Here is an 18642-nt window from a genome sequence, read left to right on the forward strand (position 1 = left end):
GCTAGAACCGCCCTTTCCTGAGGGGATTAATTCCAACAGGAGGAAGGTAGACATATGTTGAGTTTGGAGCCTGAGCTATTTCTAGGCCTTTTCTTCTTCCTGGCTTCCCCCTCTGGTTCAGGTTCAAGTTCCTTCTTTCCTTATAGCTGAAAAAAGCAGGAACTATCTCTATAACACCATGCCTTTCCCACAAAGAATCCACAGAGTGAATAGTTTAAAAGTGCAGATGGAGAAAGGGCCCCTCAGGCTGAGGCTGCTGAGTAAAAGATGTCCCCAAATTGGTAGGTGAATTTGTGAAAAGTTCTGGAAGACATGAAACAAAATTTCTAAGTCTGAACTTCGACCTCAATTCTTCACAGACACATTTATTTTAAAGTGAAATCTACAACTTCCTCTTTGCATGGGGCCAGACAAATACCCTCTGAAGGGAGGAAGAAAGCCAAATAAATGTTCTAAATATTCCCCAGTACTTTAATTCCATGAGGTATCGTTTGGTCTAATCCTTATGTAGACATTTTTGGTACCTCAGTTTGACCCATTCTGTGGGCAGGCTAAAACTCCCCGTAAGTAACATCTTTTGAACGCCTTTCTCAAGGATGCTGGCCTTTTCTTTTCCTATATACTCAATTCTTTCCATTTACCTCTAACATTAATTTCAAGAAGCAGACAGAATGTTCCTTGGTCCTGAAACATAATACAAACACAATACCCATCCTTGTAAAATTATCACATGGCCTTATCCTCATTATACAGAATTCTTAAAATTACTCCCTCTTCTGTTATTTCACCTTCTTACTGAACTGAAACAAAGTATATTTCATTAGACCATTAGACACATCTCATGGAAAGTGATTTGTTGCATACACCGATACTTATTTATACAAGGTTCATGACCCATCAATATTTATTAAAAATTAAAATGCTATTCTTCTTAATTTTCATATCCCCCTTTATGTCATGTATTTCATTTAGTTCTTTGCTAATCCTATACTATGAAGTTTCCCCATTTATTACATAGCTTTATGATTAATTTGAAAAGTAAAATTTAGATTCCCTATACTGTTATTATTTTGTAATACTAAGGGAGGCATTTCATTAGTTTCTAATTTTAAAGCCCTTTCAGTTTAGTTCACTCTGTAAAATTCTGACACCTGTTGTCCTTAACAGTTTTCTGTAGGGGACAGCTGTTAACACTGTTTGCAAACACCCAAGGAAGAAAGAGCTTTCTGCTTCTATTATAAAGGGACACATTTTCTAACAGAGCAACCCTGGAAATTGAGAAGTGAGAATTACCGAGTCAAGTGCAAATTCCCCCAATGGCAGAGATCTTTGGCCTCCGCCGAAGGCCCCACTTCTTCCCACTCCGCCCCTCCCTTTCCTCCCTCCGTTCCCCGCCGCCGCCCAGGGCGCTCGCGGGAAGGGCTGGTGGAGGGTAGGGGGACAGCTGACTCCCGGGCCGAGTGCTCGCGTCCTCCCACCTTCCAGGCGCCGAATTGACCATCCCCAGCCCAGAGAGGTGACAACCGCGCACATCTATCCGCTTCCCGTCGCCGGGAGCCCGCGCGGTCCATGTTTTCCAGCTTGGGGAGGTGGAACGCCAGCAGCTCCTACCAGAGGCTCCCCCGGGGCCCCGAGGCGCAGGTAAAGCTTCTCGGTGGAGGTGCGGGAGGAGGGACGGTTTTCTGGCCAATCTGGCGGCGAGGGGAAGCGGGGAGAGCTGATTGTCCAGACCCTGAAACGTGAACTGGTGTCTTAGATCGCTGTTTTTCTCGTAATCCCACAGGGACCGTACAGGCTCAGACAGACGCGCACACACACACACAGACACACACACAGTCGGGAGAGCTGAGATCAGACCCCAGGATGGTGTGAAACTTCAGCCAGCGCGATCTCAGTCAAGGTGGCTGCTGGAGGAGAGAAAGCAGCATCTTTGAAAGTCTAAGTGACTCCCCTGTTTGCAAACAGAAGCAAACATATGAGAAAGGAATGAATGGACCTGACTTTGGCTGAAGGAGTAGAGGTTGGGATGGGACTCAAAAACCAGTGATAGAGCCCGTTAAAACCACAGGAGAGATTTGGGATAAATAAACTCTGTGTGTCAAACTGACATGGTATTGGGACACTGAGGCCTGGAACAAATCCAAAAACTGCAGACATTTGATTGTGCCTTGCTACCCTCCCCCCCTGGCCCCCATAACACGTGCTCCTTCCACAATAGAAGTCATTTGCTAAGGCAGTAGCACAGGGAAATGAACCCTGCAGTTGTGTATCAGGAGCAATTTCCCTAATAAAAATTCTCTTTGTTTTACTTCGCATCACCTCACAAGACTGGGTCTTAGAACTAGCCCTTAACACATGTAGTTCTGTAGTACCAAAAAGGAAAAAAAAAAAAGATTTCAGATTTCAGAGGACCTTCTTCTAATCCTGGCTTTTGTTAGTAACTCCAAGTGTCAAATGAATATGACAGCTATTCTTCTGATTACATATGAAACTATAAATGTCTTTAAAAATAAAGCAAATTATATTGAAATCTATAAAATATAGGTATTGAATAAGTCCCTTAAAAATGTGCAAGCGCTCCACCAGGACTATATACCTTTTTTTATTTTAGACATGGCAGGTTTAATCAGGCAAACTGGTTTAACATCATTAGTCTAACCACAGAGGTGGCCAAAGGCAGTGAATTACAAATAGGTGGGGTGGGAAATTATAAAACTCAAACAATTCCCTCACCCCAAATTCTAGTGGATTCTTCCTCTAAGATTCCAACAATGTTTATTTCCTTGACTATTACTCAACCTCAATAGCTTTATGGATCAAGAATCCATTTAGGCAAGATTGAAAATACTCATTTTCTATTTGTTACTTCTATGATGCCAAGTTTTAAAAAAAAAAATTGATGGCTTCAAAGCATGTTGAAAACCTTGTATGATTACATTTCATGGCTGAGACTTTATATTTTTGACATAATAGATCTCAGATAAAAATCCCAACCTGACCTATAAGCCAAGAACTTGACCTTCTGATTGAATTTCTAGGGCTGGCATAGTGACCCATGAATAGAAAACCTCTAAAAATTTTTATTGGCAGTGATTAACATTCATTCATTCATATATTCATTCATCTAAAACATGTTATGAGCTGGGCCCTGGAAATATAAAGGTAGATCAAACATAGTTTCTGTCCTCCAGAAAAACTAAGTCTAGCAGGAGAGAAGCACCTGTAGGCAAATGATTGGATAGTCAGGTAAAAGTGAGGGTAAATTCAGAGAGGGCAGATCTGAAGAGCCTTTAAACTATGGTAACACAGAACAAGAATATGAGCATTGGAAGTTGGGATGGAGGAGAGGAATCACCAAAGGTAATAAATCCTACAGAGGATTAGACCACAAGTAAGATGTAGCCAGGAGACATAAAGTACAAGGAAGTGGACAAGAAGAAAGGTGTTTCTAAGCAGCAGCAAACAGCAACAGTGTGTAACAGGTAGAGCTGAGGGTGTAGAATTATGACTGGAAAATAGAATGAATTCACTGGATCCAATCCAATGTCTTATACTTCTCAGTTGGAGGACTTTGGGCAAGTATTTTTAAACTCTAGGCCTTAGTTTTCTCTTCTATAAAATGGGGATGACAAAAGTAGTCCCACCACAAAGACATGTTATATTTAATAATATATTTAGTATGGAATCTGGCGCAGAATAGTGATTAAGAAACATAAGTTCTTTTTGCTTTCTAGATGTTTTCCCTTCTTCGTGAGCTGTACAGACACTTTCCCATAACTTCCTTCAAGATTCCCAGGACCCTCCTTTAATGCCCACAAGGAAAGCTCCTGAAGTTAGGGGTCATGAGGTATTGTTAACTGGAACAATCACACCCCATCCTCAGGAGGCCGCATCTCAAGGTTGAACCCAAAGAAGATTGAGAGCAACACATTTCACTAAATCCTGGACCCAAGCTATGCTGTGGGCTAAACTTTCTGCTCCTCCATCATAATTCAGAAATAACAGGACCACCATTCAAATGAAAATTGCCCATAAGTCATTAATATTAAGGTGTGTTTATGGGATGCCTACTATATGCCCAGTGGTAGATAAGTACAAAGATAATAAAATAACTTAGAAAACAAAGGCCTCTAGTGGGCCTGGGGAGATGAAAAAAATGAGAAATCATTTGGTGTCATTTACATCTGCAGAGGAAGTGCTGTCAGAATGAGAATAGGTGAATTAGAAGAATTGCAAAATGGCCAATGGAGAAGATGGGAGTAAATTAGAACATTGGACGATACTGTCAGAATTGTCACATCCTGGTTTTTAACATAGATGTTGCTTTGCAGCAATATATCAGTAAAAATCTCAGTGAGACCCATGTTATGAATTCAGTAATTATTTATTGAGAAGTCATTTATACATTCTTGGCACTTGGTAAGGCTTAATTACATTTTCCAGATCTTTTACCTGCCTGCCATTTCTTCTGGGTGGTAAATATGCTTGGAATTCACTGTAATAAATTCAGTATAAGATGCCTGGCCCACATTTAAGGAGGCTATTTACCAGAGGACTCAAAGAGCCTCATATAAGATGCTTTCACATGGAAAATGGGCCTAGAGCAAATATTAAATCAAATACCCAGTTCTTGACCTGCTAAAGTAACCTTGTCTAGTAGCTTTGTAAGACTTTGGCCCTGAAAACAACAACCTTTTTTATTTAGCTAATGATTCTCTGGACCAGCTAGATCGTGTCCTGGTTTGGGTTAGCTTGTCTGATCTCTGCTGAGCTCTCTCAGGCACATGCTATCAGCTGGAGAGTTGGCTGGTGGCTGGATAATGTAAGACCAATTTTCTCATATGTCTGGCAGATTTCAGGCTGTTGGCCAGGATGACCAGATGAGAACCTTGGTTCTCCTTCATGTGGTCTCTCATCCTCCAGGAGGTTAGCTGTGTGTCAGTCATGTGGTTCACTCAGGGTTCCAAGCATAGCAAGCCTCTTGAAGCTTAGAGTTGGAGTTCTCTTAATGTCACTCCTGTTGCATTCTCGTAATCAAAACAAGAAGCAATGCCAGCCCAGATTCAAGGAGTGGGAAATAGAGTCTGTCTCTTGATGGGAAAAGCTGCAAAGAATTTGTAGCCGTTTGTAGTCAGCCACAGAAATATATGTATTTTGGATGAGAATACAATCTTCACCTTGGTGGCCAGTTATCAAATTGGCAACTCCCTGTAAAATAAAATGTGACTTCCAGGTTAATCAGAGAGTTTTCAGAACATTTTCCCCACTGATATATGCATTGATACTCATTTTCCAAATAATATGTTTGGTAACAAGAGTTATGACAATTTTATAGTTCACACGTTTGAGTGGTTATTTGGGGCCACCATGTGATAAATGTTTTATGTTTGTCACAGCATTTACTTCTTGAAACAATCATATAAGGATAGATATCAATTTGCTAAATTAGAGTTTACCCTTGAACAACACAGAGGTTAAGGGTGTCGAGCCTCATCGAAGTCGAAAATTCACATATAACTTATAGTCGGCTTTCCATATATGCTGTTCCTCCACATCCAAAGTTCCTCATCCACACATTCAAACCCCTGATTGTGTAGTACTTACTATTGAAAGCAATCCAAGTGTTCAAATCCATGCAGTTAAAACTCATGTTGTTCAAAGGTCAACTCTATGTATGTATGTGTGTGTGTGTGTGTGTGTGTGTGTATGTATGTGTATACACACACACATATATATTTCTTCAAAGATTTAGAGTATACCGTTTGCTATAACTAAGAGAACAGATTTGGAGTATTATGTTTTCTCCTCTATAGTCGAGACATTTTACTGTATAGGATGAAACACTGTTTTACTCATTACTTCTAGAATCAGAATTTTTAAAAATGTGGTAAACACTTTTTGAATATGAAATCAGAACTGGATTAGAGAGGATCAATGCAAAAAGTGTTAAATATGGGACAATTTCTAAGAATGAAATTTAATATTGTGATTAGTTTAACTTTTTAAAAGACACAGATTAATGCTGACCTTAAAAATGTAAAATTATGACTTTTGAGAACTTCCCTTTTAAACACCTCCTCTTTTGGTTGAACTCGCCAGGTCAATGGGCAGAATTTTACGGAAATATTATAATCTCCCCAAATAATATGCAATAGTGATAAATATATAATTGTGTGTATATTTATGCATTTATACAAATTGTGTAATTAAACACTTATACAGAAGTTAGTAAACCAAATGCCTGCTATAGTCTATTATTTTTCTATTTTTCAGAAAAAAGCCAAAACTGTTTTTAATTTAGCAATTAAAATATTTTAAATTTAGTTTATACATATATGTAAGCTAAATTATGTGTGTATATATGTATTCATATACATAAGCATATGAATACATATATACACAATCATAAATTCAAGGAGCTATGTATATATATATGTGTGTGTGTGTGTATAGAGAGAGAGAGAGAAAGAGAGAAGAAGTCATGGGAATTTTAGAAATAATTTTCCTTTTCTACATGGCTTCTTGCTATGTAAGCAGTTGTAATGTTGGGAGAAATCTTAAATTTCTTCTAGTGCAACCACTGTCCAAGAATATCTTAATTGTATTCCTTAAAGATTATGATAGCAACATAGCTGAAACATAAATGATTTCATGTCTACTCTTCCACTTGCTGACAAAGATATTTCAGATGTAAAATAAAGACATTTTCTTCATACAATAGTTGTTTTTTATATATATATAATATATATATATATATTTGTTTTGTTTTGTTTTTTAGAAATGTAGTCCAGAGAAAAGTGCTTCATTCTTCAGTAAGATGACCTATTCCTGGTTTAGCAGGTAGGAATTTTACTAATTTATCTGTAGTATACCACACTGAGGAAGATTCCAAGAGAAATGACACTACATGTTATTCCTTTAATCTAAGCATGAATATTTTTACAAAATAACTTCGTAAAGGTTTTCTTCTCATATTATTTATTACAAAAAAATCACATCTAGTAACGTACTAAATAGTTCCACAGATAAGACTACTAATACTCCTGTAATAAGGCTGCCCCTTTATAGGATTTGTATCCCTGTTAGCACTAGGGAAGGGCAAAAATAAAAAAGTATATATATATATAATATATATCCATCAAATATGTTACCCACTTTATACATTTTGTTTCATTTAATTCTCCCCTATGTCCTATGAGATAGGCTTTAACAAGAAAATCTGAGGCTCAGGAAGAGGAAGTAACTTGTCCATTGATACCCATGTAGGAGCACACTGACATGATGTTAGAAGTCAGTTTTTTTGAGTTCATGTTTCACATTTTTGTTTGTTTGTTTGTTTCACTATTCTACTCTTTACTGGAAGTGCTCTCATATATACTTATGTATACTACTATTAAAACACACAATCGTTTTTGTAAGACATATAATGTGATTCTTCTCATAGAGTGATTCATCTGTAATGTGTGATGAAGGCTTTAACACAAGAATTACATCATATTAAATGAGAAGAGTTAATTTTTTTTCTAATTTTATAAATTCACAAGCTTTCTTTAGAAATGTATTTATTTTCCCCACAGAAATTTTATAATATGAAACTAAGTTTATCATCTTAATGCTTCTTGATCTTTAGTTGGTAGAAACAAAACTGCCCAATTTGATCTACAAATATGTTCTCAAGAGTAGCCGAATAGTGTAAAAAAAAAAAAAAAAAGAAAAGAAAAGTTTGGTTGTATACTAGATGCCCTACATTATGCTGACTTTTAAAAATGCAGACATAAATGACCTAGATCCTGTCTTCCAGGAATTCATAGTAGAATTAGAAAGATTAAGAAGTACAGTATCAATTACCCAAAAAGGCAAAAGGCAGTATAAACATGATGGAGAAACAATTTTCAGGAGTGTCACCTAACCAAGCTTGCACAGTTTGGGAATGTTTCACAAGTGATTAATGCTTTAACCCAACATTTAAAAGGTGTAGAGGCGAGCCACATGGCATTCCTAGTGGAGCAAATACCATATGCAAACCACAGAGACAGAGGAGAACTGACCCTTCCACATTGCAGAGTGTTGGTGTGGCAAGCAATCAAGCTGGAAGGACAGATCAGAAAGAGTTCTCTAGGACATCCTGAAGATAGCGGGAAGCCAGGGAAGGATTTTACATAGAGAGTGACATACTATTTGCACTTCAGAAAAATCACCTTTGCAATTCTGTGGATATGATATGTAGGAGATGAAAATGGAGACAGAGAGCGAGGTTAAAAGGCTCTTTGGGTATCCTGGTAGATTTATGGTTACCATCTGAACTGCAGTAATGATAAAGATGATGAAGAGGAAGGAACAGATTCAAGAGCTATTTAAGAGAAAGAGTTGGTTGGTTGAGGAAATTGAGGAACTGGGAAAAGTGTTGAATAAATCTCAATTTCTGGCTCAGATAACTGAGAGGATGAGGTGGTGTTAAAAATTTTGTGAGTTCGGTTTGGAGAAGTTTCAATTTCCTGTGCCTGACTCATTCCCATAAAAAAATATCTGTGGAAGAGCTTCCCTGGTGGCGCAGTGGTTGAGAGTCTGCCTGCCGATGGAGGGGACACGGGTTCGTGCCCCGGTCCTGGAAGATCCCACATGCCGCGGAGCGGCTCGGCCCGTGAGCCATGGCCGCTGAGCCTGCGAGTCCGGAGCCTGTGCTCCGCAACGGGAGAGGCCACAACAGGGAGAGGCCCGCATACCAAAAAAAAAAAAAAAAAAAAAAAAAAAAAAAAAAAAAAAAAATCTATGGAAAAGTAGCTCTCAGACCTGCAGATGTGGATTTGAGGGTCACTGACCATAGATCAGTAGTTGAAGCCATGAGCATGATTGAGATCATTCAGGAGAGCCTATTGAATAGGATGAACAAACAGTACATTGGGAATTCTCAGTATTTAAACAGTGAGAGGAGGGGAAATCTACAAAGGAAGCTAAGTACTCAGAATATGAGAGACAAACCAAAGAAAGCATGTGACTGCAAGCTAGGGAAACTGTCAAAAAAGGAGAAATACAAAGTGACCAATAGAGCTAAATACTGAAAAGGGGTAAATTGAAATAAGAGCTGAGTATATTCTCCATTGTAAAGATGATTGGTGATTTTTATGAAAGCTGTTGAAGTAGAAAACGGATATACTTGATGAGCAAATAATTGGGCAGAAGAGGTTGAATTATGATAAGAATTCCAAGTTATACAAATCTAGGAATCACTTAAAGAGGATGGCAAAAATTTTACGCCAATATGCTACATTGTTATGCACTAGAAAAAAATAAAGGTTAAATAGAAATGTAAATGTGGGCTATTTACAGTTAACAATTTGGATTTTTCAAATTTGTGTATGTGTAGATATGTTTTCCAAACCTGAGTTCTGTCTCATCCATGAATTGAGAGAAAGAGTGATGTCTACACTGGCTTTAAAAATTTCAGACTGTCATTTTTTTGGTGGGGGGAGCGCGGATTTTTCTTTCCATTTTATTTTCATGCTTTGCCTTTTAAAAATATCATTGACATTGCCCTTGTCAGATTCCATACACAATTTTGTATCCTGCTTTTCAAATATACCATTATAATAAGTTTTTTCTTTCTTTTTTAAATTAATTTTTATTAGAGTATAGTTGCTTTGCAATGTTGTGTTAGTTTCTAATGTATAGCAAAGTGAATCAGCTATACGTTTACATATATCCCATCTTTTTTGGATTTCCTTCCCATTTAGGTCACCACAGAGCACTGAGTAGAGTTCCCTGTGCTATACAGTTGGTTCTCATTAGTTACCTATTTTATACATAGTTGTCAGAGTGTCATTTTTAAGTCACAGACTATCACAGAATATGAAAGATGCAATTAATTTTAAGTAAATATACTTTAAAACTTTTATATCAAGTTTTAAAAACTATATGCATTTATATTAAATATTACCAATACCATTTTAGGAGACCTAAAGGAAAAAGCTGAAATTAAATGTAATAAGCAAGATAAAACATAGCAAATTTTAAAATATGGCAACCCAATAGTTTGAAATCCATATCTTAGATCAAATAGGCAATAAGCTATAATTTTTGAATATCGCATTTATTTTCTGTTTAAATTTAACATCTCAGCACTAGATAGGAAATATTTTCATGGCATGCCATTATCTGAAACTATCATTGGCGTTAATCTAATGTGGTTTCTTATCTGGTGATCAAACAATTGCAGCTGAAACATAGCTATTGTTTAACAGAATGTCTCTTTGAAGACAGTGGTTAATTGTGTTCTCAGATCTGTTCTTTGAGTTACAGAATGAAGTCAGAAATTATTTCCTAGGCCAAATTCAAGCTCCCATAATTATATGAATAATTCAATTAAAATGTACTCAGATGATACAAACAATTGACAAATTATATGCTTATGAGCCTTAATCCCTAAGGCAGTAGCTGTTTAGATCATGTTGATGATCAAGTAATTATGAAGGCTTTATTAGCAAATATAATCTGTCATCAGTGTATAATAATCATGGTCATAGAATAATCCCCTTGACATACATGGAAAAATCTAGTTAAAGTTCTTATAGGTCACAGTTGAATTATAATTTTAACCAGGGATACACTATTCAATCTGTCCTACCTTTTGCTCACATATTAATAAAACTTGTACATTTCCTAACTTCGTCCTATCCTACGATTTTTGTACGGACTGTCTTGCCTTTTCCCATTACACAATCACCCCTTTCCAGAAATGTTTAAAAATGTAATTAGCAATAGTGGAAATGATGATGCTACTGTATATCTATACTTTCCAAGTATTCAATTATTACTCATCTACAAAATTTACTTTTCATCTCATCCTCCTACCCAACTGCCACTGGTTTACTACCTTTAACATCAGTTGGATGAGATACTTATGCACACTTGTTAATGTTAAATATGCTCAAAATTCTCTCTAATGTAACAAAATTGAATGCAGAGTAGAAATATTACACTTAATGACACTGTCTGCCTTTGGTTAAGTTAGCACTGTGTATATCATATTTAAAAACCTGTGGCCAGTCCCTAGAGTTCCTGCTGTTTAACCACCTGTAAAAATGGGAAATTAATATTGCTCTGCATGCTGTAGAGAGTTGTGAGTATCAAAGTAGTTTAAGTGAATGTCCTTTGAAAAGAAACACCAATCTAAAAAATGCAAGGTGAATGTATGTACCTTTATTATTGCTTTAGGACTAAAGTCCACAAGTTTGTGGGACCTGGTGCATGCTACATTTCACTCATTGGGAGGGTCAACTATTGGTCCTAGTTGCTTCCCCAAAGCTGCTTCATCAATTGATTTAAAGAAACACCACTTCCTCTTTTCCTAGATGCTTATGTGTAAAAGTTAGACCAGAAGAGAGCAAAAGAGGTGGAAGAAGCACACAACTGGCAAAAGGGAAGTCACAGCCGAGCCCCAATACACCACAATCAATTCAGCTTAAGCGTCACTTTTAGATGCTGCATTATTCGGAGACTCAGCATGAAAGCCAGGGGTCACTTATCCCCGTGAACCAAAACTGCTGAGTTTTGCACAGTTCTAACTCAAAATGCTGAAGCAGTAAATGTTATTAAAAATGCTTTTGTGAAAATCAATGCAATCTTATTTTGAAAATGAATATTTATTTTGTGGAACAGAAGAGAAGGACTTAATATGACATAAAAGTAGTTTATTGCTTAATATGTTTTTAAAAGTGCACTGAAGGAAATTGTCTACCATATTGAGCCAACAGAAACATGATTACGGAAGGTCCTTTCTCAGTACATTTAAACCTTTTTGTTAAATACGAATTGTAATATGATATTAGACAGTGTAATAAAAGTAAAATTGAATCCAGTGGAGACTGGTTACCACAGGGTTTAAATCCATCCGAGGGTCAATCAATTCAGATTGTTCAGTAACAATGACAATGAAAGCAGTTCCAATTTGGAGTAGTGTAATACTTTGTTATGATCTCTTGGACTAATATACTTTGTAATGAAAAAAAACTGAAGCTATAGAGTCAGAAGGCCTGGGTTTAAATGGTAGTTTAATTTCTTATGGAACGAGTCATGTCATCAAGCTCAAAACTGAGTATGTCTGAACTATATTACTTAGCAGTGTGTTTGGCTTCAGGTAACAGAATAGCCAAATAATAATAGCTTAAATAGATATGTATTTATTTTCTTACGTTATTGGGTAGTTCACCAGCAGGGAATAGGCTGGTGAACTACCTCAGAAATGTTATCAAGGACCCAGGCTTTTTCTATCTTTCCACCCTCCATTTCTAGGATTTGGCTTTTCACCCATGGTGGCAAAGATGGCTTCTCCATCTCAGACCATTATGTCTTCAGTACAGGGAGGAAGGAGGAAGGTGCAGGAAAAGGAAGGCAAGCATTTTCTCCTTTTGAAGTTTTGTGTCTTTTTTTTTTTTTTTTGGCCGCACGGCCCAGCTTGCGAGATCTCAGTTCCCCCACCAGGGATTGAACCCAAGTCATGGCAGTGACAGCGTGGACTCCTAGCCACTAGGCCACCAGGGAACTCCCTGTTTTTTGTCTTCTTTTGAAAAAGAAAGTTCTCCTCAGTAGACTTTTGTTTAGATGTCCTTAGCCATAACTGAGTTATATTATTTAACGCTAAGCAAAAAAGTAATGAGATTACCAGGACTGATTTAGGCCAATCATAGATCCTAACTCTGTGGCTGGAATAAGGACTTCCTCTGAGTTCAAGAGATTTTCAAACGAATAAATATCAAATTCCAGTTAGTAGGAAGAGATGAGGCAGAAGGGATGGGTGTAAGGTAAATATAAATCATTGTCTGCCACAATAACGTTCGTGGTATAACTAGACCATGCACCTTTGTTTGCCTGGGAAAATCTCAGTTTAGACCCACTGTTTTTGCATAATTACTCACCATGTACTCTGGGGCAAGCTTTTTGAATGGAGGAATGTGGAAGTGCTAAGAGGCTGGCAGTATCTTGCAGTAATTCTTAAGGCATCAGCTCCAAAATGGCTCTGTGACATTGACTCATATGCTATGGATCGAAGTAAGTCATATGGACAAGGCCTAAGTTTGTGGGGCAGATACAGCTTGGACATTCTGTAAAGTCAAGTGTCAAAGGGTATATATAGTCCCAGCAGAGGATGGATCCATTTCTCTTCTGATACAAGCCTAAAAAGCAAATATGGGTTTTGGCGTGAATACCTTCCTGTGAAAGTTAGCTATTTAAATTTCAGTAAGGGAGGTAGGGTAGGTGGGTGTCTCCAGTATGAGATGAGTAAATGAAGTTAGTGTTTCACTGAGTAATTGGATATCTAAACAGCCCTGTTAAAAGCTACAAAGGATTATTATACATTATTGAACTCCAGGATAGAGTTGTATGATTTTTCAAACACACTCTCTAGTCATTCCAACCTGATCAGTAAAATAATTTATAAATCAAGAAGTCAAGCAAATGTGTGCAAAATTAGTTTTAACTTCATTGTTGGTTTTGCTGAATTGTTTACCTTGCTCTTTCATTTTTAGAATAATTATTTTAGGCTATAAAAAACCTTTGGAAAGAGAGGATCTTTTTGAACTAAATGAAAGTGATTCCTCCTATATTGTGTGTCCCATCTTTGAAAAACAATGGAGGAAGGAAGTTTTAAAGAATCAAGAGAGGCAAAAAGTAAAGGTAATTAATTATTAAATTCTTAGTACTTAATTAAAATCTAATAAAGCTTGTTCCAAATATGAGGTATCAATATAGAAAATCCCTTAAATATGTGAAACAACAAGCCATTTCTGTAAGTATAATTGGTTGTTATTGCAGCTAATTTCTGTCATCAAATGATTAAGCATCTCTTCCCTTCAAAGCTCAGGAGCAAATGTGTTGATATGTATATAATTTTTGGCATCTCACCAATATCTTTTCTCATCCATCATGGCAAAGATGGTCTGCATATCTCAGAGAATCATCTGTTGGTCAAAGTAAGTCATATAGTGGCCAAGGCCAAAGCTTGTGAGGCAGGGATAGGTTCTCCACATGTAGCATGACACACACACACACACACACACACACACACACACATATGAATATATATATATTTAGACTTCTCAAAAAGAAAATATAATTTGAAGATAAAAACTGTATTATTTAAACAGTTTCAAAACTCACAAAAGTGATACAATAAAATATTTTTCCACTTATGCCATGTGGTATAAATAATACCGTGTGGTTTGGAGACATACCATACCAATGGTATGGGCCATATTTTCAAGTTTAGCTGAATTTATTCTTTTTTTGTGGCTTTACTATCTTTGGAGTACAATTTTATGGTTAGTTTATGTATATTTTATGTATTAGTTCTGTTCCCTTTTCACATTGTTTTTATTTTCTTTAATTATGTAGTCATCTTTTCATAAAGAGGCACATACCAGGAAACCATCTCTACTCCGTGCATTGTGGAACACCTTTAAGTTTGTCCTGATTCAAGTTGCTTTATTCAAAGTGTTTGCTGATGTTTTGTCCTTCACTAGCCCATTCATAATGAAGTAAGTTGAAGTCTTGTTTTTTCTTCTTCCCACAGGAAAATGATAAGCAAATCATTCACTAAAAAAGAGTGAGATAGGTCCCAATTACAAATTTTATTTAGAATACAGGCTGTCTATTACGTTTGCCTGTGATATGAATGTGAATTATGATACTATAGTCAGTGATTACTGAAACCTACCATGTACTAAGCACTGTTCTAAAATCTTTATATTAATTATCTTATTTAATCTTTACAACAATCCTATGATGTAGGAAGTAATATTGTACCCACTATCACAATGCAGAAACAAAGAAATTGTAGTACTTTGCCTAAGACCATACAGCTAGAAAATGCCAGAGTTACAATTCAAATCTAGGAAATCTGGCTTGAGTATATGTTTAGAAAATGAAAGGACACATGCCTCTACTATTTTTCTTAGGTGTGGACTTTTGGGAATTGAAATTTATCAGCCAAGGTAATAATATATAAGTATATATAAATATATATGTATGTGTATATATTTATGTGTACACATAGAGAGAAAAAATTAAAGAATTTCTATAATATTTCTATAGTATCTATATACAAGGATTCATGCGCAGACATTAAAATTGAGTCTTTGACTATATGCTACCTTTTTCAAGGGGACATTTCTTTACCTCTGCCTGTCATATGAAGGAAACACAAGTAAACATTTTTTTATGAACTAATAGTTATATTTTTTGTTTTGAATAAGTTTTCAAGTTGGAGTTTTTAAGAACAATTTAATTCATGAAAATAGAATTAATCCTGAGTTGCCTGGATCCCAAATAATATTCAGGCACATAATTATCCAATATTTATTAAGCACCTACTACATGCCAAACTGTTCTAAGTAGACCATGGGGATAGAGCAAAAATCAAAAAGTCCCTGCTCCAATGACACTTAGAAGGGAGAGATAAATAATAAACAAATGAATAATTATAAATTATATTAAGAAATAATCAGTGCTAAGGAAAGCAAAGTGCAGCAAGGCAATAGGGTAGGGAATACCAGTCTGGGGGACTGGAAGTTGTTTTTTTCTGTGAGGTGATTAGGGAGGACATTTGTTATAAGGTGAAATTTGAACAAAGTTCTGAGGGAGGTTAGGGAGGAAGCCGAGACCATATCTGTTGCAAATAGGAAGCACAAGTAGGGCTAAAGCCATGAGGCAGCAGCGTGCTTGGTGTCTTTGAGGACCCTTAGAAGGCAAGTGAGGCTGGAGCAGGGAAGCTGAGTGGTCAGAAAAGGAAAGTGATAAGACTGAGGTCAGAAAGATTTGGGGGCTGGAAAAGATTTTGAAGGGCTTTATGGAAAGTGATATATTAGAAGGGAAACCCTTGAAAGATTTTGAGTGTAGAATGATATGATTAGAAGTCAGTTTTACAGGAATCACTCTAGCTGCTGTGCAGAGAATAAAGTAGAGCAAGTGTGGAAGAAGAAACAGCTAAGATAATCCAAGTCAATGATGGCTTCGACTAGGTGGTAGCAATGAAGGTGATAAGTGGTCAGCATCTGGCTTTATTTTAAAGGTAGAGTCAACATAATACACTGATAGATTGAACGTAGGTTGAGAGAGGAAGAAAGGAGTCAAGGATGGCTTCCGAGGTTCTGTTCAATCACAAGATAAATGAGTTACCATTTACTGAGGTATGGAAGGCTCAGGAAAGAGTCAAGTAGGGAGTGGAATTTGCTAAATTTGAAATATGTATTAGCCATTCTGCAGGAAAGAATTAAAATAGCAGACCTGACTGCTGTCCTTTGGAGGGCCTGTTTATAGGGCTGGCCTTTGGCTGGCAGTTGGAACTGGAATTTCAGGAGGGTTCCCGCTATCTTAACTGATAGGAATGGTTCAGTATGTCCAGACTGTTTATACAGTCAACATAGTCCATGCTGAACACCTGCTTTCCTTCTGGATGTCTGGAATTTGGGCGTGTGTCAGGAAGAGGGTGCCCTGGATGCTGAGTCTTTAAAGGGCTTCCCTGGTGGACAACATTTCACATATTTGCCACAACTAGCTGCTGGGAGAATTAAGAGTGTTCTCTGCGACTCTACTGAGAGACGACTTTTTGAAGCTTGTACCTGTTTTCCCCTAGACTTCACCCCATTCACCTTTTCTCTGTTAATTTTGTTTTGCATCCTTTCACCATAATAATTAATAGTCGTGGATATGACTCTATGCTGAGTCCTAAAAATTGTTCTTATGAATCATTTAACGAGGGAGTGCTCATGGGATCCCTGACAGACATTTAGGTAAAAGGTTTGAATGAGCAATCGTCTACCTGAGTTTGGAGTTAGGAAAGATATAGGCTAGAGTGATTAATTTGGGAACTGTTCCAAATTAGACTGGGTATATCAAGCTACTGTTCTGGATGAGCTCACCTTAGTTAACAGTGAAGGGAAGTAAAGATGTCCACACAAAAAAATCATAAGCTTTTTTAGTGTGTAGAGGTGGTGAAGACAGGGAAATCCGTCAAAAGATAGTGAGAAAGAGTGGCTGAAACAGAGAGAGGAGAACCAAAAGAGAATGGTGTTAAGGAATCCAAGGACAGAAGCTGTTTTATTGCTGTCAGAAAACTGTTTCTGTTGTTTTTACCCCAGAGTCTCTATTTGGTTCCCTTGTCTATAGACGTATAAGCCAAATGTCTCCTGGATTAACTGTCCCCTCCTCCCACAGACATGAAGGGTTGAGATAGTTGTAGCAGCTCCAGTAGAGACATACATCTGGGAACTTGGACCTGGCTATGGGCTGAGTGATACCTTGATTCTTTTCTGCATCTGCTGGTACCAGAATGTGAAGATGGCTTCTAAACTTATATGCCTGATGCCTGGGCTAAGATGGCTGGAAATCATCATCTCCCTGTCCCTCTTTTTCTCTCTCTCCACAGCTTCTCTGAGTGGTTAGCTTAAGCATTGAGGGCTCTGGTTAGTTGATCTTCGTACATAGCAGCTGGATGTTCCCAGAGTAAACATTCCAAGAAGTTTAGGCAAATCGTTTTACGACCTAGATTTGGAAGTCCCAGAATGTCACTTGGGCCATATTATTTTGGTCAAGCAATTCCTTAATTCAGCTCAGATCCAAAGGGAGGGGAATTAGGTTCAAATTCAAAATGAGAGGAGTAGCAAGTGATCCCCAGCCATTCTTAGTCATGTTCTGATTTCCATTTGCCAGTGACTGACTACTGCTCAAGAAACTCATTAGAGAATCTCACTGTGGTCACTCTTTCTGAAAATAGTTATATACAATAGCAATTCAGTGTCTCTGTATTCTTCCCAAATGTGCAGTCTGTGGGGTACTAAAGAATTGTTAAGTCCTTGGCTGTGGGGTAGAGAACTGTCTCCCTAATTTTGTCACCCACTTTTTATAACATACTAGCTTGATCACACCTGCAAAACAGAAATTTCAACATTGCATTGAAATGAGTCAGTTGACATGTCTTTCTCCCTGAGTAGACTATAAGTTCCTCCAGGAACTTATTCAAGTTTTGTGTCCTTAGCTCCTAGCACAGAGCCAGGCACATAGAACGAAATGCAATTCCTGAATGGATTACTGAGTAAATGGACTTATCCAAAGCTATGCTTTTCCAAGAAACACTCATTCTAGAGTAGCTGAATAAGCTTACAATTCCCACATTGGGGAAGAATTGAGTCATCAGAATTTTATGAATTTATATGATAATGTCTCATGTATAATAAATATATCAAAATAATACTTTCATTAATTTACTAGTAGAAGAAATTTGTTTCTTGTTGATCATGGTGCTTACTCTTTTTTCCCATTTATTGGGATTTTATTCTAATGTCAGTCAAACAAAAAAATGAGTATTTATATCTGATATCATGAATCTAGATTTACAGTCTTTACCATGCCTTGATCACAGATTATTTACAGTATTTCCTGGAAATATTTTTAGTAGTTCCATATTAATATAGTACCTGGTGATAGTCATTTAGTTGTTTGATTTTATGAAACAGGAAACAGTCTAATTGATAGATGTATCTACAGTAAGAAGAATAATGTTTCTCGTTCAGGAAATTTAATTCTGAGACCAAGAAGTTATTTACGGGGCTTCCCTGGTGGCGCAGTGGTTGAGAGTCTGCCTGCCGATGC

The 18642-nt window shown here is 37.1% G+C and overlaps 1 protein-coding gene across 10 annotated transcripts in view; it reads left to right on the forward strand.

Annotated features, from left to right (window-relative positions):
• Positions 1 to 1396: 1396 nt before the first annotated feature.
• Positions 1397 to 18642, forward strand: part of LOC131757806 (ATP-binding cassette sub-family C member 2-like) — a 78258-nt gene continuing 61012 nt past the window's right edge. For 3 of the 10 annotated variants that reach the window (XM_067034918.1, XM_067034921.1, XM_067034917.1), the window contains exons 1-4: positions 1398 to 1641; positions 6779 to 6840; positions 13524 to 13671; positions 14389 to 14531. In XM_067034918.1, the coding sequence (XP_066891019.1) occupies positions 1570 to 1641; positions 6779 to 6840; positions 13524 to 13671; positions 14389 to 14531 (425 nt within the window). In that variant the 5' untranslated portion in view covers positions 1398 to 1569. Of the gene's footprint in view, positions 1642 to 3824; positions 3848 to 6776; positions 6841 to 13523; positions 13672 to 14388; positions 14532 to 18642 lie in introns of those variants that run through there. The other 7 variants (XM_067034919.1, XM_067034922.1, XM_067034920.1 and 4 more) reach the window with 6 other exon arrangements.

This window comes from Kogia breviceps, chromosome 5 (assembly GCF_026419965.1).
Source record: "Kogia breviceps isolate mKogBre1 chromosome 5, mKogBre1 haplotype 1, whole genome shotgun sequence".
NCBI classification, from domain to species: domain Eukaryota; kingdom Metazoa; phylum Chordata; class Mammalia; order Artiodactyla; family Physeteridae; genus Kogia; species Kogia breviceps.